Source organism: Lynx rufus, unplaced genomic scaffold (assembly GCF_022079265.1).
Source record: "Lynx rufus isolate CCGP_SWC_20201006 ecotype Redwood Valley unplaced genomic scaffold, mLynRuf1.p SCAF_7, whole genome shotgun sequence".
Taxonomy (NCBI): Eukaryota; Metazoa; Chordata; class Mammalia; order Carnivora; family Felidae; genus Lynx; species Lynx rufus.
In genome coordinates, this window is record NW_025814889.1 from 15,653,970 (window position 1) to 15,676,473 (window position 22,504).

At 42.8% G+C, this 22,504-nt stretch overlaps 1 protein-coding gene across 1 annotated transcript in view; it reads right to left on the reverse strand.

The window, feature by feature from the left end:
• CUBN (cubilin) overlaps window positions 1-22,504 on the reverse strand; it is a 276,887-nt gene that overhangs the window by 114,833 nt on the left and 139,550 nt on the right. The window contains exons 32-36 of the mRNA XM_047065967.1: window positions 9,684-9,843; window positions 7,844-7,957; window positions 6,040-6,150; window positions 4,116-4,244; window positions 2,901-3,033 (exon numbers count right to left, since the gene is read on the reverse strand). Of these exons, the coding sequence (XP_046921923.1) occupies window positions 2,901-3,033; window positions 4,116-4,244; window positions 6,040-6,150; window positions 7,844-7,957; window positions 9,684-9,843 (647 nt within the window). The remainder of the gene's footprint in view (window positions 1-2,900; window positions 3,034-4,115; window positions 4,245-6,039; window positions 6,151-7,843; window positions 7,958-9,683; window positions 9,844-22,504) is intronic.

Below are 22,504 nucleotides of genomic sequence, written 5' to 3' on the forward strand. Positions count from 1 at the left end.
CTTTAGGATGACTGTCATGTTTAGCACTTAAATTCAGGCTCAGTGTTATTACCCGTAATATCATCAACAATGTGAAATATGCTAAAACTGTTTGGTTTTGGGTTTGCTTCCCCGAAAGTAAGAAGAGAAGAAAGAGATCATTTTCCTCAGCAGGTGGTTTACATGAAATTGAATCTAAACCTTTCTACTAAAGGCAATGTGTGGTCCGGCAGCACCCGCACTGCCTGAGAACTTGCTGAAATGAAGAATCAGAACCCACCAACCAACTAAATCGGAATGTGGATTTTCGCAAGATCCCAGGTGACTGGTGTGTACATTTCAGTAAGGTCCAATGGTCCAGGGGATTACTAAGTGGAGGTCTTTTCTGTTTGAGTGCCATACTGGTGCCATCAGTGCCAAATTACGGAAAAGACATTTGATCAGAAATGATGGCAGGATGATGCCTACAAGAGTCAAATTAAACTTCTAAAAGAGCTTATTGTTTTCTTGGAAGTCTTTGTTTTAGGCTGGTACATTTTATAAGCAAATCTACCCTCTTTCCAAATACTTTGGCTGAAATCTGTTAGTAAAAATATGATGTGGAACAAAAATAGTACAATCGCTGTTTCTCATTATCCCATTTTGATTCTTGAACCAAGATCAGTCACTTTCTAAAAGTACTCTGCAAGCATAAAATATATTTTCTGTTAATTCATTTAAATATCTGTTTTACAAAAAAACTCCTTTTTAGATTCTATTTCTCCCTCCTCCTTTTCGTTACAGATTCAACCATAATTTCTCCGGTTTTTCTCCCTATTCAATTTCACCACAGGGTCCACAATCCAAACCCCATGGTTTTGAACTTGACGTATTCCATATGCTTCTCACACAACCCCAGGGAATGTTTCCAAGCACCCATCTGGATACAGTTTAGACCAGGGCAGAAATAACTCACAGGCCTTGCCATAAAGCCCTTCTCATTATCCTCTACATAAAGAGGAACATCTTGCATTCTACAAAATTTGTTTTACAAAGAAAACTCAAGCAAGTAACACAAAATAACCAAAATTAACTTCTTATGGATGAGAAAGGAAAAGGCTGAGTCGTTAAGATTTGCCTATATGATAACTGGGATTTAGTGAAATGGATGAACCAGCATTTTGTGTTTATCTCCTATCTTCTAGAAAGAGCTCAGCATCGCCCTTCTTATTTAACTGTGAAATGCCACACAAGGTATTTTAGAAAAGGCAGAGTGAGATCACTTAACATGCGCTGAGCATCTGGTATGCATCAGCCTTGTGCTACACATTTGACATTTGACATCTTTAACGGTGGCCCTGTAGATGGAATGGATCTCTTTAGGTTTAAATAAATAACTTCTTGGCCTGAATTTATTAGTAACTCATCAAGAAATAGGATGTCTATCTTAAACATTCCCTTACCTGGCCCATTCCTGGCACCCACGGAATGTCAGATTAGTCAATGATGTGAGTATGGGAGAGACTAAAAGGAGAAAGACCAAAAAAGAAGCCCATTCATTTGGCAGTTATGAGGCCTCGTAAGCCATGGGAAGGACTTTGGGCTTTATCACAAGAACAATAATCATGTTTTATTCATCATTGTATAAAGCATTGGGCATGGGAGTAACATGTGCTAACTATGTGAGCACACAGTAGGGGCTTACACATATTTGTTGAAGAAAGGAAGACATATGTATCAGGTAAAAATTAGAGAGAGAGATCCTCCCCCCCCCCCCCCCCAAAGAACTTTGAGCTTTTAGCAAAGACAAAAGCAAACAAAAACTTCTTTCCCATGTGGCAGCTTAACCTTGCTTTGCCTTTCAGGCACTCAGCGGGTGTCTTTGTTTTAACACAATGCCACTTGTTCCCTGAAGAGCACTGTCTGATTGATGGACTGAAAGAAAGCAACTTCAGATGTCTGAACATGGCCCACAAATGGGACTGTTCTTTCATTTAAATCCTTTCTTGATGCGCAGTACGGCTCCTCGAGGACAAGGGACAAGACTTTTGAATAAACAGGCCGGTGTCCTCAGAACAATACTTTGCTCTCTACACGAAATTGTTCTATTCTCTTCAAAAACAGAATTAGCAATCCCAAACGATGCCCAATAATGTGGAATACGATATAACAAATAACTTTTCATTTAAAGCGGCAATGTAAACACTGAAATCTTTTCGCTCGGTGTTTGTTAAGTGGTGTTTGTCTACCACTGCTTTGGCATGTCACAGGTACATGTCTACTGATGGATGAAAAAGTCTCATGTCTCTTACCATGTGCTTTTCACTATCTATTTCTAGGAAAAGCACATTATTGCTATTGAATGTAATCTAAGACCACTCTGAATGTGGCAGGATCCTACTATTAATTCCACATCCATAGTTTAATGAGGAACATGCCAATGATTTTACAAACCAACCACGAAGTTCCTAAAAACTTCCAAAATTATTCTTCTGGATGGAGTAGAAGGGTAAGGTGGATTGGGATAGGGACATGGTATACGGGGTAAGGAAGGCTTGATTGTGATGGGGATTCCTGCTGGAAGAAAGAAGGTTAGTACTTCTCTGGAAGATTCTAAATATGTCTGATTCAGAAAAAGATACAGTTACTGTTCTCTGAAAATAGACATGCCACAAATTAATGCACTAAGAGTTTAGGCATATCTTTCTCAGAATGTTAGGCAGCGTTCTAGAACCATTCTCAAGAATTTTAATACCATTTATAACCCAAACTATGACTAAACAGAGGAAATTTGGAAACAGTCTTCTTAAAGTTCCCACCATGTCCTCTAACAGTTGCTTGGACACATGCTATTAGTTGTCCATTCTATTAGTAACCGTGCTTCCTTCCTGCAGATTTATTCACACTGAAACAATACACCATAAAAAAAAAAAGGGATTTACATAAAAGACAGCTGGAGCCGGTTGCCAGGGGAACTGACAATGTTCCAGACACATTCCACGTTAGAGGGATAAACTTCCGGGTAGCCAGGGCTGTTGAAGATGCCTTCAGCCATGTGGAAGGTTCCACCACAAGCTGGAAGAAAAGAGAAACAAAGTGAGTGCCAGAGTGAAGGTCGAATATAAGATACCATAAGGGCAAGGAGAAAGAACTCTACAGGAGCTGTTAGCAGGATCAAAGGATATCCTATTTCCATTTCCAATTAAAAAACAATCCATGTCATATACAATAAGGAAAAGATTATGAAGACTGAAAATAAGCCACAGGATATGGTAGATCAGAAGGAATCTCTGTCGTTTCTCTTCTCAAAGCCATTTCTTGCTGCAAACTATAACTTCATGTAATAAAAGACTTATTTTAACTCCACAACCACTCACTGTTTCTGGCCAGGATGATTTTCAACACCGGCCCTGAAAAGAAGGCAATGTTCCAGCTTTTGTCTCTCAAGAGCACACACACACACACACACACACACGCACACGCGCGCTCATACACACACACACACACACACACACAGACACACACACACACACACACACACACACACACACACATCTAGGTGTTTTGTGCTTTTAACTGCCAATAACCGGGAAGCTGGCAGCTAACAAACAGCACACCCCTGGCCGACAGACCCAGTACCGGTGACTCCTCCCTCCCCTCCTCCCACCATGCCACCATCCATCCTGCCACCAGTGACAATACCCAGACCTGCCTGAGCCCAGCTGCGAGGCCAGGGAGACTGGAGAACAGCAGCTGTCCATTCAGAAGAGATGCCGACGGACACTGCCAGTCAGGGGCTGGCTTAACAGACATGTCACGAAGGAGCGAGCACGCTGGCCATTCCGACATCATCCCAACCCATCCTCCCCACTCCCAGAGCTCACTATTAGCATGAGCCGCAAGAGCCAAGGTAAGGAAGTACCCCAAGCGTCCGCCAGTGGGTGAGCGGATAAAGAGGATGCCGCACGGAGTTTACAAGTTTACTGTTAGAATTTACAAGGAGGTTAACCTCAGCTGGAAGACGGAGAGGTTCGTCCCAGAGGTAGGCTCAGGGAAATGGCTCCCAATTCCGAAGATACGGCAGTCCCAAATAACAAACTGAGGCCTTCTATCACATCCCTCTTAACCCAGTAATGCCATCTGCTGACTCCTCTTACCTGATGATGACGCGGCGTATGTAGCATGGAAACCCTCGGAATTCACTCTAGAATCTGAGACAAACCTCAGCGTCAGAGCATTGCTAAAGGAAGTGATGGGATGCGGCATGGAGGCACCACAGTAGCGGCCTGGATAGGAAAAGGACAAAAAGAACGAGTGATCACGTGGCACATGGCACAGACTGTCATTTCTAGCAAACGTGCGTTTATTAGAACCACAGGAGATGGAAGCAAAAGAAGAAATCACTATTTGGAGAATTTAAGGCAGGGCCGGTGTTTGGGACAGTGCCCGAGAGTTAAATATAAACTATAAAGACAAGCACAGGAGATATGATTTATAAACATTGAAGGATATCAGGGGGAGGTAAGAAAGATGTAGACAACCTGGGTCCAAGCGGAACGAATGCTAAAATCTCTAGCCAGTTATGGACCCGCGCAAGTAAATGCACTAATGCTTAAAAGCAAAGCATTATAGCCAAAAAAAAAAAAAATGTGTGGATGCCGGAGCCAGAATACATGGATTCAACTCCTAGCACTGCCATTTGCTAGAGGCGCGACCTGAGATAAGTCACTGACGTTCTCTGTGCCTCAGTTTCCCCACTGGAGAAAAGAGACTATCAATAATAATGAAAACTCTATCATCAGGGTATGAGGATTGACCAAGCTGCTATTTATAAAGTTCTTAGAATAGCACTCAGCCCAAGTGAAGTGCTATGTAAGTGTCTGTTAAATAATATCCCTTCATCCTTGGTCAAATGCTTACAGATAAACATCCCAAGCAATGCAATCAGGACCGCATAGAGCAGAGAGGAATCGATTGCCCACTACTGTCCCAGGCTCTGCTCTGGGCCCTGGAAATAGAGCAACTAGCAAAACAAAGTCCCTCCTCTGATGGAGTTTGTCTTCTAGTGCAGGATAAGAAACTTGTATGCCAAAGCTCAAAGATGACTACCTCATGGAGAAAGTTTAAATAACCTGAGATGATTTTACTTGAAGATACTTCAGAAACTAGACAGCAGCATTCTTTAATTTCACTGGGATGTCCTGCAATCAGAATTCCCATGTGTGTGTTTATTGCTGTATTTTTTGCTTTGTTTATTTAGTTATTTCTTCCTTCCTTCCTTCTTTCCTCCCTTCCTTCCTTCCTTCCTTCCTTCCTTCCTTCCTTCCTTCCCTTCTTCCTTCCTTCTCTCCTCCCTTCCCTCCTCCTTCCTTCCCTCCTTCCTTCTTTCCTTCCCTTCTTCCTCCCTTCACTCCTTCCTTCCTTCCTTCCTTCCTTCCTTCCTTCCTTCCTTCTCTCCTCCCTTCCCTCCTCCTTCCTTCCCTCCGTCCTTCTCTCCTCCCTTCCCTCCTCCTCCCTTCCCTCCTTCCTTCTTTCCTTCCCTTCTTCCTCCCTTCACTCCTTCCTTCCTTCCTTCCTTCCTTCCTTCCTTCCTTCCTTCTCTCCTCCCTTCCCTCCTCCTTCCTTCCCTCTGTCCTTCTTTCCTTCCCTTCTTCCTCCCTTCCTTCCTTCCTTCCTTCCTTCCTTCCTTCCTTCCTTCCCCCATTGCTTCTACTGAGGACAAAACCAGAAGGACCATGCTCAATTCGAATATAAGAACGGGTCATATACTAACAAGAAATTTCTCACGGAATGCTATCTAATGCCAGGACGGACTGAATTTCATTGCTCTCTAAAGCAGTTGCAACTTTTAAATTAAAAGAAAAATACATAAACTGTTCATGTCCTTGAGTGTGAACAAGCTGTGCTTCTTGAGCCTACCCTTCACTCTTGCTATCCTACCCTCTAACTCTCTTTACTTGGCTTATATTTCTCTTCCTATCTGTTGGAACCATTCCAACCTCCAATAACAGCATATACGTAGGTAAATATATAAATACGAGCCAGCCAGGGCCACAGACGAGTGCGCGAGCGCTGCGGTACCTTGGAGGGGTGCGTCATCATAATTGCCATCCAAAATTTCTAAAAAGTCTTGTGTACACATTGCAGTGCTTTCAAGTCCAAAGTGGCTGAAGGAGAGGGTGATGTGATTGACTGCAAGAGAAGGAGAGAGGACTAAGAGAGCCCTGGCAAACAAAACATACAGGGAGCGAGGTTTTTCCTTTGATCAATTCCTTTGCAGGTTCTCCAGCAGGGAAGCGACGCATTTGGCTCCTCTGAAGAGCGACAGAATCAATGTTTTTTGAAAGTGCTTCCAGAATCTGAAATGCTGATGGTGGTAAATAAGAGGGCCCTGGGGTATGTTCATTCCACGGAGACCACGCGGAGTGCTTGTCGGAATATAGGGTCTTTACACTTTTTGCATCAGCCATTGCTGGCTGACTAGTTTGCTGACTTGTAAATGAGATGCTCCTACCCTCCTGGCACGCACAGCCTAGCTCTCTTAGTTTTACCTGAAGCCCAGAGCCAGGACCCTAGAGGTTTGGAGTCATTTATAAAGAAAGCTTTGAATTACTTGCAAAACAGCAAGTGCCTGGGTGTGTTTTTTCTTTTGCTATTCATCCAGGGTCCCTAATCTTCAGAATAGGATCTTTTCCTATTAATGTCTTTGAACCAGTGAGATCTTTCATCTAAACGCTTTACAACTCATTAGAAATTATCCTTACATGCAAAACCGCTCAGCTCAAGGCAGGGGGCTCCTTATCGAAGGCTTAGTTTCTGGCCAGCTGGCAACTTTCTTTGGCTAAGGATTACTTCGCCAAGACCCCAATCATATGCATGGTAATAAACATATTCTTTTGTTACCTCTTAACATCCCTAGTTAGAAAATACTGAAGTGTTAGAAAATATTGAAGTCAAACTTATCATTTTTTAGATTAGCTAATGGGGCCTCGCTGGCTTAAGTGGATTTGCTTATTGTCACGAAAGTGATTAATCATAAAGCAGAGTAAAGAACTTAATGCCTTTCCTCCATTATGGCTGAAATCATAAATTTTTCCCGAAAACCTCAAGGAAGGGCAGGGCCCCTCTGAAACATGCGGGATGGCCCCGGGATCACCCTCTTTGCAATCATTTCGCTTTGAGTCCTGAGAGGTCTCCTCCTTTTCTCTGTAAAGTGTGGACAGTAATTCTTATCACCAGGTTGTTACCAGGTCAAAAAATATGATTCTAGAATTCTAAAAAGAAAATTATGTAAACACTCACTTAGTGTTTCTTCCAGGCCGTGAGCTAGAATTTTTTGTAGTACATGCATTGCACGAGAGGCCGGGTTTTATAATCAGCTTCCACTTTGATCAAAGATCGATATGCTTATGGCATCACATTCCCAAACTATGAGTTATTAATTTTTCAGTCTGTGGTTCTTATTAATCATTTAGTCATTTGGCAACTGGAATGTGGAATTTAGTCATTTGGCAACTGTGGAATATCTACCACACTCAAGGCACATGTGTCAAAAACTATTTGTCAGTTATTTTTGCTTATCCCCAATTTCACGTGCCTGTCAATACAGCAAGGTTACAGGTTTTTTATTTCTTTCTCCTCTGTTAGGCCTTGAACCTTAAATTTTTTTTTTTTTTTTACTTAAGAATAAACAGTCAAAATTACTTTCCTATCAGATTAGGAAGTGCTCGTTCTTGTGCACATCAGGAATGGGGACTTCCAAAAAAAGAAGAGGAAGGCCATCAATTGTTACCATTGAGGAGACGGGAACATTAGTCATAGATGGACTTTCCCACAGACACCATCCATCCTGGATTCCTTTCCTTTTTTCTTTTTTGTTACTTACATGGAGGCTGAGCTTGAATTATCCAGCTGCAGTTCTGATTGTGCGGATACTTGGCAGGGAACAATGGAGAGGATATAGTATCAGATGAGTCGGTAAGGATGTAGCCCCCACAGGCTGAGGAACACAAACACACACACACACGCACGTCAAATACTTTTGATTTCTACTGACCGCACAAAACAATTATTTGATGAGTAAAAACACAAATGATGTTTTCCTATTTCTGAAACGCATGCCCAGGAAGTACTCTGCCGAGGAAGCTGCACATAAACCATGAGAAAATGGAAATGCACTGTACGTTTATAACAATATTCTTCAATTACAGGAAGTGGGGAGGGGCAGAGGACAAAAGATGAAGTGGCTATGAACTGCTTGAGCCACTGAAACAAAACTCTAGTATGGGTCCACTTACTCTGCCCGCTCATAAATTAGAGGTATAGGGATAATCTGTCTCTGAGCAACTTTATTTATTTATTGTTTGGAAAATAAATAGTCAATTGAACAAGAGTGCGTAGGATGGCTGTGTGCTATCAGAGAAACGCAAAACTCTGTGGCGGTGCAGACAGGAGAGTCTGGCCAGCTGGGGAGCGTAGGGGGTGTCTCCCGGAGGAGAGTGGCTGGAGGAGGAAGTGGGGCTGAGGAAGAATAGTCCAGCAAGAGACACAGAGGAGGGTCGGGCCTGCGACTGTGCAGACTTGGCTAAAGTATGGGGCTCCTGAAGGGTGTTGGGGAAAAAAAAAAAGACTGGGGAAGGTTCCAGGACCCTTGGGTAACATCTGGAGGAATTTGGGGCTCCATTCTCCATGCGATGAAGAGCCAGGACAGATTCACGGAGCACACAAGGGCATGGCTGGAGTGGGGCTTTTGGGGGCTGGCTTTGGAGCAAGATGGGGAAAGGGTGGGTGAGCGGGAGGAGGCTTTGGAATAATCCAGAAGAGACCTCCTGGGGACATTGTTTACTATGAAGCAAACCATAAGTAATTAATTAAATGAAAAATGAAATGCAATAAGAAACTATTCTTTTCTTTGCAGAGTGGCTGATTCATGCACTCTGTCTTGCTCCCAAGTCTACAATGCATCTTTGAGAGACCCCGACCCAGAAAACATCCCTAGCCAGGGCTCTTTGCTGTAGGATACAGGCAAGCTCCAAATAGACCAATGACTAAACAGACCACCCGTATTTGAAATGACAAGGACCATCTGAGTAAAAGTCAGAGGCAAACTGAAGCTGGCCAACAACTCCTTCCACCTTGGGCTCTGTCCCTGACATGGGAATAAAGGATTCATCTCCAGGAACGGCCGGATGAAAGGCAACGGTGAAAAAGTCTAGAAGGATGAACTGAGAAGTGGTGAGTTAAGAACAGAAACAGTGGAAAACAACACCGATTCCTCAGGTGGTTCAGGGCACCACTACCTCAAGGGTTAGTTACCACCAGACTCTACATTGCACGCAAGCCTTGTGATTTATAATTGTCCCAGAAGAAAATTCTGGACAAATGCCAGATAATTTATCTACTCATGAACAAATATGGAGAAACACTTTGTTACAGTGACCCTAGTATTAAAAATGCTCTGAAATATCATTCTGAAAGCTCGAGAGACACACAGATCCAAAGGAAGTTGGCGTCACCTGTTAGACGATCGTAAACTTAAAGGATCAACAGGTGGAATAATTGCAAATCGTAGTTCCTTTGCTCTATTTAAATTGTCGCCTGTTAAGTAGAAAGCTGGGACCGATTTATGAGCACTGGCCTCCTTTTTTTTTTGTGGCACCAGGAAGGGCACTCCAGAACAGACAGCAGGTACCTCAGGGACACACACAGAGACATGCGGCACTTGCCTTGGCTGAAGTGAGCTCGGAAGCCCCTGCTCTGTCTGGAAGGGCCAGACTGAAATCGCAACAAGAGGCTGTTTCCTGAAGAAACGATGGGGTTAGCCAGCGGCTGTCTTCCACACGTTCTGGCAAGGCGGGCAGTTGTGGGGCTTACGCCATCATATGCCTACAAATTAAGACAACGGGGTTAATAGTTCAGAACTTCAGATTTACATCTATAGGGCCCATGGTCCATGGGCTATGTACACATTGGTGAGCTGGTGGAAAGCAATACATTCACCGGATCTAGTGCTTCATGTCATTGTCTCGTCAAATAGCCCATGGGAGTGTCTGAATCATTGGTTATGTCTAGGGAACTTATATGGATTCCAGTGGGAGTTCCTCTGTCGGAGCCCACAATTACATCCCTGGATATTTTACTTTCACAGCCCTCCCTCCTCCCCTGACCTCGGCGCATCACATCAAGTGCCATGCCCACAACATGTACTGAAATGTTTGAGGCAAGAATCAAGATAGGAACAAATAGGTGAGGAAGAAGGAGGAGTAACCATTTGTTTTCAGAAACCCAACCCTTTGCCATAACTTTTTGCTTTCCATAGGATAGTGGTCAAGAAGGAAGAATATTGGCAGAGTTCTTTCAAATGATATAGTGAGTGAGCCTAACTCAGAAAATTATCTAGTTAATAAAACAAAAAAAAAGGACTAGGTTCTATGTCTGCCCAGGGCTATGTTGGGACTTAGCTGACCCTCCAGACGTACTGATGGAATAGAGTTGACATTACATGTACCCAAATCACTGTATGGGTTTGTGAAATTGAAACTTGGTTAATTTCCTCGGAACTCGGTGTGTCTGGTGTGCAGTTTTTAACACAGTTATGTATAAATGGGGGAAGTGAATTCCTTTTCTTTGGATGATAACAAGAATGGCAACCATTCATTTAGTGCTCACCCTCTGCCAGCAACTGGTTCAGACCTTCATGCACACTATCCATTTCCTTTTCCCCAACTGTCCTCCATTTTTTTTTTAAATATTTTTTTTTCAACGTTTTTATTTATTTTTGGGACAGAGAGAGACAGAGCATGAACGGGGGAGGGGCAGAGACAGAGGGAGACACAGAATCGGAAACAGGCTCCAGGCTCCGAGCCATCCGCCCAGAGCCCAACGCGGGGCTCGAACTCACGGACCGCGACATCGTGACCTGGCTGAAGTCGGACGCTTAACCGACTGCGCCACCCAGGCGCCCCTGTCCTCCATTTTTAAGAAGACAATTGCTACACAGAGACAAAATTGTGTGGCCGACTTCCACAATTCCTAAGAGGGAGCAGCTCATGTTAAACCAGACAACTAGATTCTAAAATTCAGAATTGAAACTCTCATATTGTCTAATGTAAGATACCAATTAAGCAGGATAGGATCAACTGTCAACTACCAGAGTGGGATTAAAACATGAAGTTAGGATACGGCTGTTTCACCCAAGATAAACTGTCATTTATATTTCATAAGAAACACTTGGGGAAAAAAATAGAAAATTCGGGGATTGGATGCAAAGAAAGTTCACACAAATTATTTTAAAATATCTAGTGAGGATTATAATCACTGTTCTCTCTAGCACATAAGTATGAGTGGGAGGCAATTCTCAGTTTAGTTCATCATAAGCACATGAATCAAACATCAATAAGATGTTTAACTCTCTACTGAGGGGCTAAAACTTTTACAATACTGAACTTTAAATAAATGTGGTTGTAGAACACCATTTCTTTCTTTTTCCTTTTTCATTGCTTTATTTAATGTTCGTATTTTAAATTTTTTTTTTTCAACGTTTATTTATTTTTGGGACAGAGAGAGACAGAGCATGAACGGGGGAGGGGCAGAGAGAGAGGGAGACACAGAATCGGAAACAGGCTCCAGGCTCTGAGCCATCAGCCCAGAGCCCGACGCGGGGCTCGAACTCACGGACCACGAGATCGTGACCTGGCTGAAGTCGGACGCTTAACCGACTGCGCCACCCAGGCGCCCCAAATGTTCGTATTTTAAATCCACAGGTCCAATAAATAAAACCTTAAAACTGATTTTTATTTAACATTTTTTACAAAATTTTTTTTTAATGTTTATTTATTTCTGAGACAGAGGGAGACAGAGCATGAGTGGGGGAGGGGCAGAAAGAGAGGGAGACATAGAATCAGAAGCAGGCGCCAGGCTCTGAGATGTCAGCACAGAGCCCAATGCGGGGCTCGAACTCACAAACTGTGAGATCATGACCTGAGCCAAAGTCGGCCGCTCAACATACTGAACCACCCAGGCGCCCCGGCCTCTATTTAACATTTAAAGATTGATTACAAACTCAGTTACATTTTCTTAACCAAGTCAAATTATAGTTTTCAATCTAGTATGACTGCTTCTATTGAACATGTTGAACACCATTAATAATAGTCAAAACAATGTATAAATCAAGGGGCGCCTGCGTGGCTCAATTGGTTAAGCATTCAACTTTGGCTCAGGTCGTGATCTCATGGTTTATGGGTTTGAGCCCCACATTGGGCTCTGTGCTGACAGCTCAGAACCTGGAGCCGGCTTCGGATTCTGTGTCTCCCTCTCTCTCTGTCCCTTTCCCCACTCACGCTCTCTTTCCTTGAGTAAAAATTTATTTTACTCAAAAATAAATAAAAACTTTAAAAAAAAACAGTGTATAAATCAAGATTACAAAACCTCGTTACTACATTTATACTTCAACCTACTCTCAAATGTTACCAGCATTGTTTTAATCCAAGACTTTATTTTTGGTATACTTGGCTTTATACTTTCCGAAGGTGATACAGCTAGAACATCCTTAGAGTTCAGTAATGTTAATACTGTCTTGCTTTAAAGAATACCTTCCTAGAACGCCTTGGGAGTCTAGAGAATATGCCAATTGACTCTTGGTCAAGACTATCCACACGAGACTATTTGCTTCTCTTGGGGTGATGTGTTTGTTTAGCACAGCATTTCTTATACTTCAGCAGAACACTGGGGTTCTGTGAGGTATACAGACTCCCCCACCAAAAAAATACCACCAACAAAAACAACACATACACTAAGAGGATTTTTACAAGTCCATACACTCACAAAGGCAAGACTCTTTTAGTCTCCTTTATCTCTCCCCAAACTCAGAGGCCTAGTGAATAAGTAGGTATTGTTCCTTCTTTTCTAAATGGCTGCAATCCTCTTAAGGCAAAAAAGTAAGGTAGAAATTTAGGGCTAAATGGTTCAGAAAGTCATAAGAATGAGCCACTTCCCAGGGGATCCTTTGAATGGGCACATCTTCCAGGATGTCTATGTGTTTCTCAGACCTCCCTCCCCCAGAGACCCTGGAATCAAAGGGCCTTGGTTGCAGTTCATACGGCTGGAGCATTGCTTTTCAGGAAGTGGATCTGAGGTAGAAGGTTTCCAGATGTCCCTGAATCAAAATTATATACCACTGAAACACTACATTTGATTAGCACGTTGTAATTTTATAAGGACCATCAGAAACATCCTAATCTAGTCCTCAACACCATGTGATTTTTTTGTTTGCATGAAGAAAATGAGACTTAGTGTGCTAGCTATTAAAGTATTGCCTCATCCAGTGTAAGCTAGTGACTAATCCGAGTTCATACACACAGTGAGTAGAGTCAGGAACTTACGTCCCCTGTCTCCAAATTCTATATTATATCTTGTCACTTCTCTTTATTTTTTTTTTTTTTTTTTAATTTTTTTTTTTCAACGTTTATTTATTTTTGGGACAGAGAGAGACAGAGCATGAACGGGGGAGGGGCAGAGAGAGAGGGAGACACAGAATCGGAAACAGGCTCCAGGCTCTGAGCCATCAGCCCAGAGCCCGACGCGGGGCTCGAACTCACGGACCGCGAGATCGTGACCTGGCTGAAGTCGGACGCTTAACCGACTGCGCCACCCAGGCGCCCCTTGTCACTTCTCTTTAAAATGCTGGCGATAGTTATTAAGATATATATATCCAGCTGTTGCTTTATGAAAGTGCAAGACCTCAGATTAACAAGGAAACAACTGATTTTTTAAATAGTTTAGAATAGCAATTCTTTTATTTTAGATGGTTCCTAACTCTTGTAATACCAAATAAATTTAACTTTTTTTTTTTGAGAGGGAGAGAGAAAGGGAGAGTGGGGGAGAGGGGCAGAGAGAGAGGGAGGGAGAATCTTAATCGGGGCTCCATGCTCAGCGCAGAGTTTGACGTGGCACTTGACCTGACAACCATGAGATCGTGACTTGAACCGAAATCAAGAGTCAGATGCTTAACCGACTGAGCCGCCCAGGCATCCCCAAATCAATTTAACTTTTAATTTATAAAATTATAAGAAAAAAACAGCAAGGAAGAAAATATGAGAAACCTTGATCCCATTTATTTAAAATTCTAAAGTCATGGAAATTATCAATATGCATTTCCCCTTACTTCCATTTAGTTCCCAAGGCAGACCTAGCAAATTATATTACTATTGGAGACACACATAACAGTCACATAACTTACAGATATATAATTCTTATTTAAGTCTACTGCCAAGAGTTTGTTAGGCCTGAGAATTGGTTTTCTGATCTGTTGCTCAAGTGGTAAAAGTCAGAGAAATATACCACCCGCCCCCCCCGCCCCCTGCAAAACCGGTACATTTCCATTAACTCATTTCTAGATGACATTAGTAAAATTTTGAAGTTGAATCCACAAAAGAAAAAGTAGCCATACCCCTGAAAGCTCCAACTACTGGGACTCTAAAAACAAAGGCATATCTGGTTGAGGGATAACCTAATTTCTACAAGAAGTTAATCGGTCCCTTCACAAAGTACCCAGAGTTTTGTCAAATTTCCCGATAAAAACACACACATTCAAAATGCCTAAACTTATATTTATCACATGAAAATAGGAGACTAAGAGAGTAGACTTGGGCACATAACAGACAGTAAATATTTGATGTATGGATGAGTGCATGAATTACATAGGTAAGAGTATATGGCCTCTAAGAACAGAGGACTAAGAATGAGGGAAAGTCCAGAGTTAGGAAATAGCTGTCCTCCCTCTCATGGATTGGAATGTATAAATGCATAGCAGGCATGACAGTGAGTAAAAGAGGCTATTCACAGTGGGAAAGAGGTCAATTGGGGCTGCTTTCTGGGCAGGCTTTTTACATTTTGGCCCCAATGGGCAATGGAGGAGGGTCTAATCACAGGACATGGCTTATGCCACACACACAACTGCCCAGTGCCCTTCTCACAGGCAGTGCCAATCTTTTGCCAGCACTGCGAGAGAACACGGAAGGCGGAAGGTGGGCAGAGGACATCAGGCCTGTCCCTAGAGCCCAGAGTATTCAGGACACATGACATTATGGCGCTCTTGGGAACCCTCCGCACTCTAAGCTCTAACCAGAAGTTAGAACTGAGCCAAACATTTGTGTACTTGCACAAACATTTTAATACTTGATGCTTTAATATCTTAAGGAGATCTGAGAAACCTTTTTTTTTTTTTTTTCAGAGTTAACACGTGTCGGCTCCGGCATAAAGTGACATTGGGATGGGGAGCCATTCAGGTACAAGACTAACAGTCCTTTGTGATGACATTTATAGAGGCCTGGGTCAGAGTCCTAAGCACTGGTAATTTGAGAAAAGAGAGGGAACTTCTGCCATCCCATGCACTTACTGATGATAGAAATAAGTGTAACTGACACGAGTGTAAAGCTCGGACTGTTCACCAGAATTAAATGAGTACAAAGATACAAAGCCCTCACAACACTTCCTGGCACACAGTACGTACGTGAGAGATATAAGCCTCTATTTGTGAAGGGAGACAAAGAGAAGGATAAATTGCTCTGTATGAAACGAACAAAAGTAGGAAGCTATTGCAGCAAAACCAAAAAGAGGTCTGAGAGAAGGGGTTTGTCCAGCAACACGGATGAGGCTGGAGCATAACCCATGGCTATTACCAGCTGGGACTATTGGGGCGGGGTGGCAGAAGTGGGGCGGTGGGGGCAATTCTGACCTGGCTCCCAGTGATTCATGTCCCCGTGTAGTCACCCCACCCCCACCCTGCCCAGGAGTGCGGGCTGCACCTAATGACTTACTTCTTCCAATGAAGAGATGAGAGCCACGGTGATGGGATGTCACTTCCATGACTAGGTTACAAAAGAGGGACTGTTCCATCTCGTCAGCTCTTTCTCTTGCACTCTGCACTGCCTGCTTTGATGAGTCTAGCCGCTGTGCTATGAGATACCCTGCAGAGAGGCCCTCCTGGAGAGGAGACGAGGGAGGCCTCCAGCCCATTTTCTGCGGGGAACTGAATCCTGCTGCCGACTATGTGAGCCAGCTAGGAAAGGGCCAGGTACCCGGCACCCTCATTCTTGGCTCACAGAAACGTTCAATGTTGTTGTTTTAAGGCATTGGGGTTTGGGGATATTTGTTATGCAGCAATCGATAACTAATGCAGGAGGTGTGAAATGAGGGACCGAGAGAGAAATGAACAATGGAGTCTTAAGGATCACTTTTGAACTCGACTTCTCTGCTGCTATTTGCAGTAAACACCTGCCAGTGCTCCAAATAGTCAAAGTCTACTACACAAAGGAGCCTCAAGATCGTGGTATTTTGGAGAAATTAAAAACAAAGTGTAAATTCCAATATTCTCTTAACAAGGGGGACGGAGAAAGGGAATGGCCACAAGAAGCAAGAGACAGTGGGCTTAAAATGTGAACCGCGGCAAGAAATAGCCATCTGGTTGACCTCCTTCCTTCTCTCTTCACTTCTCCTCTCTCCTCATTTCTCTACATAGAAATCCCTGAAAATATCATGGGAGAATAATGAGTTTCCTAGACCCTTGAGTCTCCTTTTCCTCACCCAGAGTGATCAACCACTGAACACTACTGAGGGAGCAAACATTACTCATGAACTTAGTGACATGGAGGTCACTGGAGGTCTAATGAGTTGTTTGGACATAATTATGGACAGACACTAACTGAGTGGACTGAGCTGTGTGTGCAAAGGGGAGAAACAGAGGACTAAGTGTTGACACCTTCACTTCTCTTTTAACAGTTGGCTCCTCTAGGGATGGAGGAAGGAGCCATGAGGTAATATGTGCTGCCTGGCACAGGAGAAGTACTCAGTGAATCCAGTTATCCTGTTTTCTTTCCTTGTTTCTTCCTTAGTTCTTTGGAAAATACGGCTATCACAAACTGTTTGGGAATTTGTGATAGGATCCATTAATGTACCAGCTGACTTGGAGATAACAAAGTACCTGACCTCTTTGAGGAAAGGCAATGATTTCAAATATGGGTTCCTCCCCAAACACCTTCCCTACAAAACCTTCCCAGCTCCACAACACAGCTTCATGAATACTCCACAAGTGGAGCTCAATGGATGTCCATATCCATGGTTAGTTCAAACCACACTGTTCATATCCCTTCTGTTGCATGGCCTTTGCTGACTGGCTATGCACAGGCTCCAGCCTGTCTGACATTTTCCATCAGATCAACTAAAGCCCAGGGGCAAGCACACTGACCTTCGATTAAAAACACCCGGGAAACACAGGGACCTTATGGTCAGAACACCTGGAAGCATTCTGTTCTTAGGTCCCAACACTTGAGTCCGGGGTCTCCCTCTCTCTCCGCCCCTCCCCCGCTCGTGCTCTGTCTCTGTCTGTCTCAAAAATAAACGTTAAAAAAAATTAAAAAAAAGAATGCATTAGATCTAAATGCATTACAGAGTAGACAAACGTTAAAAACAGAATGTTGAGTGAACAGAGCAAATAGAAGGGTATTGTATTTGCGTTATTCCTTGCTTAAAGTTTTAAAACTTGCAAAATAATATATGCTGTATATGAAAACTACAAAAAAATGAAAAAGTATAAAAATAGCCATGGGCGCTGTAAACCCAAATTCTGATAAGCAGTTTCCTCTGTGATGAGAATAGGGAATAGTGTCAGTGTGGGTGACACATGGGACTTCACTGTCTCTTTAGTAATTCCTTTATTTTGGGGGGAAAAAAAGAACTTGAAGCAACTATGGGAAAATATTACAATTTGGCAAGTCTGGACAGTGAGATGACCTTGTTCTTTATACACTTCACATGTATTATATAGTCTATACTTTTTTATATACTTAAAATATTTCATAATAGAGTGTTCACTAAAGAAAAGAGCGTTTAGATGAAGAAAATAATAGGGAATGTCGAGTCAGATTCACATATAAATATGGTCTTCATAGCACTACGATAATAAAGAAGTAATCAAAATGGTCAATAATAAGCTAGCGGTTAAAGAAATTCTAGTATGTCTATATAATTGATTAAATAGCCAAGGATACTACTTTTGAGGAGAAACGTATTAAGTGTTAAGTGGGAAATGTAGGATACAAAATGATGTGTGGTATTAGCTTAACTATCTATGTGTACGTGTGTGTAAGTGTGCGTGTGTGTGTATGGATAGGTATGTAAGTGTAGGAAATAAGCTAAAATGTTTCAGGGTTTGTCCTTACATTGCAAAATTATGGATGGCATTAATTTCTTTTGTTCTTCTTTCCTGTATTTTAGAAATTCAACATGAGGAGCATGTTAAACTTTTAAATACTGTATATATTTAAAATGTTTAAGTGTGCAGCCAGTCAGACATGTAAGGAAAGAACTCCATACAAAGACAAGAAAATATGTTACTCATATGACAGTGCCGCAGTATCTAAGGCAGATGGCTATTAATGCCACTTAATCTGGTCTTTGCAGCCCGACAAGAATGTAGTTAAACAGATATGGGTACTGTTTTAAGATCTCCAAGGCATTTGCTAGTTGGTTAATATCTCCAACTGTAGTGCAGACCTCTCTCCGAGCTCCAGGCTTATCTATCCAACTGCATTCCAGACACCACTGATCGTGTGGCCCCAGAAACCTTGAGCATCGATGTCTCAAACTGAAGTCATCTTTCCTCCCCTAATTCCTCCTTCACCCTCATTTCTTGCCTCCATAAATGCCCACAGCAGGTTATGCACTTGGTGAACATTTTCAGACCCCTCCCATATTTCCTGAATCCAATGGATCTATGTGTTTTGCCAATTCTCTCTCCGATGTATCTCCTGGACCCATGCCACCACTTTCCCGCAGGGGCTCCTCTGGGTGTGGGACCTCATCACCTCTCCCCTTGGTCACCATGGCGCCTGAACTTTTCCCTGGCTAAATATGTGTCCCCTTTAACTCAGGCTCCAAACAACTGCCACTGTGGGGCGCTCTTCATAAAATGTAAAATCTGATTCAACGAGAAAGCTGAATACCCCAATGATATAAAATACTGCACTAAATAAAGAAAAGTAATTGCTGATGCTGCGCTTTGAGGGAAAGAACAGGTGTCTGACTCGGATGCAGTGCACAGCCCTGAGCCCCAAGCCCCCTCCCCACTGATCCAAATTCTGGCTGATGGAATGACTCATGATCACCTCACTGAAATAGTCAGCACGCACAGCCCGAAGCATATGACCCAGGGGGAAAAATGAACAGTAGCTTCCTCAGTAATGTTTGTATTTTCATCTCCAGAAACTGGAATCTATTCCCTCAGATCGAGTTGGAGAGGGGAAGTGAGAAAATACTTCTACTGTATCTCTAATTTTCTTGTTTTACTAAGTTTCATCTTGCTCGAGGAGGAAATAAACCAACTAAATATGCATGGGCTAAAACTATTACAAACTGGAGGACGAGGAAACTATTTTAATTCAAAAGCAAAAACACACGGTGTGATTTATAATCCGCAAAGTATGACAGTGTTTGGTCTGAGCTCCAGAGTTGAGCTTTCCCTGAGAACAAATCATGAATGTATATGAATAGATATAAATGTATATGAATATGTTTTTATTGTCATTTTCTGCACCACTACTTTTTTTTTTCTGAACTCATTTGTGAATCTTCTGGAAGGTATTAAAATAACACATTTATGAAGTAATAAAATTCGCTGAGATGATATGGTGAAGAATGTGCGAAAACAAATTATATGTTTTACGATTTAAAAAAATATTTTAAGATAAGACTGGCCTTTATAACTAATGATGGTAGTCAACAATGAACTATGAATTATGGATCCAGTTCTGGGTACCTACGGTTCACAATTTTTGAAAAGATGAGACCTTTAACATGGTTTCAGTAGTAACAGAAGCAGTAGCAGGAAAATTGGGGGTAACAATTAACACTTATCTATACCAGACACTATGCTAAATGCTTTACCTTTTAAAAAATCCAATTTTTCTTACAATTCTACTTTACATTTGGTAAAGTTGAAGCTCAGAAAACAGAACTTGCTCACAGCCACATACTAAGTAGTATAGACCAGTAATGAATCCCGTCCATTGGACATCTGATCAATTATCATGAAACCAACTGAAAAGATAAAATCAAGTTTTATCCATGACCTCCAAGAAAGATAATCATGGGAGCTCAGGAAATAGAATGGAAGTGTCTCGTTTATTTAGACCTGCAATAAAGCATTCCTACAGTGGCATTTTAGAATTTGGGGCCCCCATGGATTTCAGAACAGTTGGCACCTGTCATGGATTCCATCCCACTGAACATGCATGGGATTCCCAGCATGGCTTATACAGCACATTGTGTAACAAAGGGCACAGTGTCCAGGGCCAATACATAACCCTAAGATTTCTATCCCTGATTCCTAAACTCAGTTTTATTCTTTTTTTTTTTAATGTTTGGTTATTTTTGAGAGAGAACAGAGACAGAGAGAGACAGAGAGAGAGAGCGTGAGCACGAGGGGGGGGGGAGCAGAAAGAGAGGGAGACACAGAATCCAAAGCAGGCCCCAGGCACAGTGCCCAATAGGGGGCTCGAACCCAAGAACCGGGAGATCATGACCTGAGCACTTAACCCACGCTTGACTGACTGAGCCACTCAGGCGCCCCTCAGTTTTATTCTTAGGTTCAGATCTAAATCCCCTTCTCGTCCTTCTCTGGTCTAAAAAGCCATAACCTGTCTGGTCTAGAATGGCCTCTTCCCTCACCTGGGCCCCAGCTTACTTTGGTTTTCAACCCAGCCTTTATCTTTGACTTCATTTTTGACTCCTTGCAACACGTGTCTACTGCTCTGGGTCGCCCTAAAGATTATCAGGGTGAAAGGATAAGATATCTGGGGTTCAGAAGAGACGGTTTGCATTGCAGGAAAAAGTCAATTTGGAGGATGGGAGTCCCTGAAAGATTTTCACGTGCTGCACATGGTGGTGTAGCTGCTAACAGAATTCCCATTTTGGAATGGGAACTGCTCCAAGATAGAGGAAATATTCAGTGATAGGGAGGGGAATCCCTTAGGAAAATATCCAAGTTGTTAAAGTCATAAGTGTATGTGAGGAAGGAAATGAAAATATTACTCATCATAGCAGCCTTTGGTGGGGGTGGGGGGGATAGGGGGAGGAAGCATGGGGTTCCTCAGGCAGCGGTGTTTGCCAGCCAGGTGTCTCTGAGGTTAAATACCAGGTGACATTCACGGTGGCACATCTCACACATCAGGACTTCATCACCCCTATTCCTTCGTTCTACATTATTGCACTCGGTCCTCAATTTTTACAGATTCTAACCTCGAGCGATTTGTCATCGTTGCAAGCAGGGACTCAAAGATCCTCGGAAATGTCGATAGGCAAAGAAATCCAAGAAGCTCATTTTGTTTTCACAAATAAAGGGGCGCCTGGGTGGCGCAGTCGGTTAAGCGTCCGACTTCAGCCAGGTCACGATCTCGCGTTCCGTGAGTTCGAGCCCCGCGTCAGGCTCTGGGCTGACGGCTCAGAGCCTGGAGCCTGTTTCCGATTCTGTGTCTCCCTCTCTCTCTGCCCCTCGCCCGTTCATGCTCTGTCTCTCTCTCTGTCCCAAAAATAAATAAACGTTGAAAAAAAAAATTAAAAAAAAAAACAAATAAACAAGCATTTAGCGACATTCTGAGCTGAAATGCAAACCGAACAAAACAAAGCCTGTGCCCACAGATTGAGAACTGTGGCTTCCGTTCAGTTAGTCTTTGCTTTGGGGATGTGAATTGTTGGCACCGTTCTTGATGACTAATTTGGCACTGGAAGGCCAGGTTATCAAAGGCAAGTCAGAGAATAAAACATTTTCAAGAAATCCGTCAGAGATAGTCCTCAAGTATCAGCTAGAAACAAAAATGAAACTTCCTGTGGGGAAAAGTGAGGGAGAAAGGGAAGACAGGGAGGCAGGGAGAGGCGGATTCTTGTCATGGATTTATTTGTACAACAATAAATATTTAAAGAATCGCTTCCATCTTCTCTTTGAAGCACTGAGTTCTATTATTCCTGGGTCTGTTTTGGAACAGATCAATGTTTTAAAAGGAAACACATCATGGGTAGTATCTAAAACTAAATAAATAAATCAAGCAAAATACGGATTCTGCGTCCTGTGTCTGCCCTGTTCCACCCAGGGTCTTACAGTGAAACAACCTGCGCAATGAGCAGACCAGACATTGTGGCTTGGGGTGGGGGGAGGGGATCTGGTTTTCTTCAAATCACACACTTTGTTTTCTTTTTCCTGGATGGGGGCAAAAAGCTTCCGAAAGAAAACAGTTACTCATCATGTGCCCTTTTTTTTGTACTAGGCTCGGTTCGCCCGAATGTATATTTTCTCCAAAGCGGAGGCTGGATCTGGACTGTGCTCCGCTTGCTTTTATCTGTTTCTGACTGATTCTCCCAAGGCAGACATTCCACTGTGCTGAGCAAAGAGGATGCTGAAACCAGAGGCGGGAGTCTCCAGGGCCCCGCTGGGGCTGCAGGACCGACCTCTCCCTCTCTCGCACTGAGCTACCACCAGCATTTCTCAGAGATCGATAAG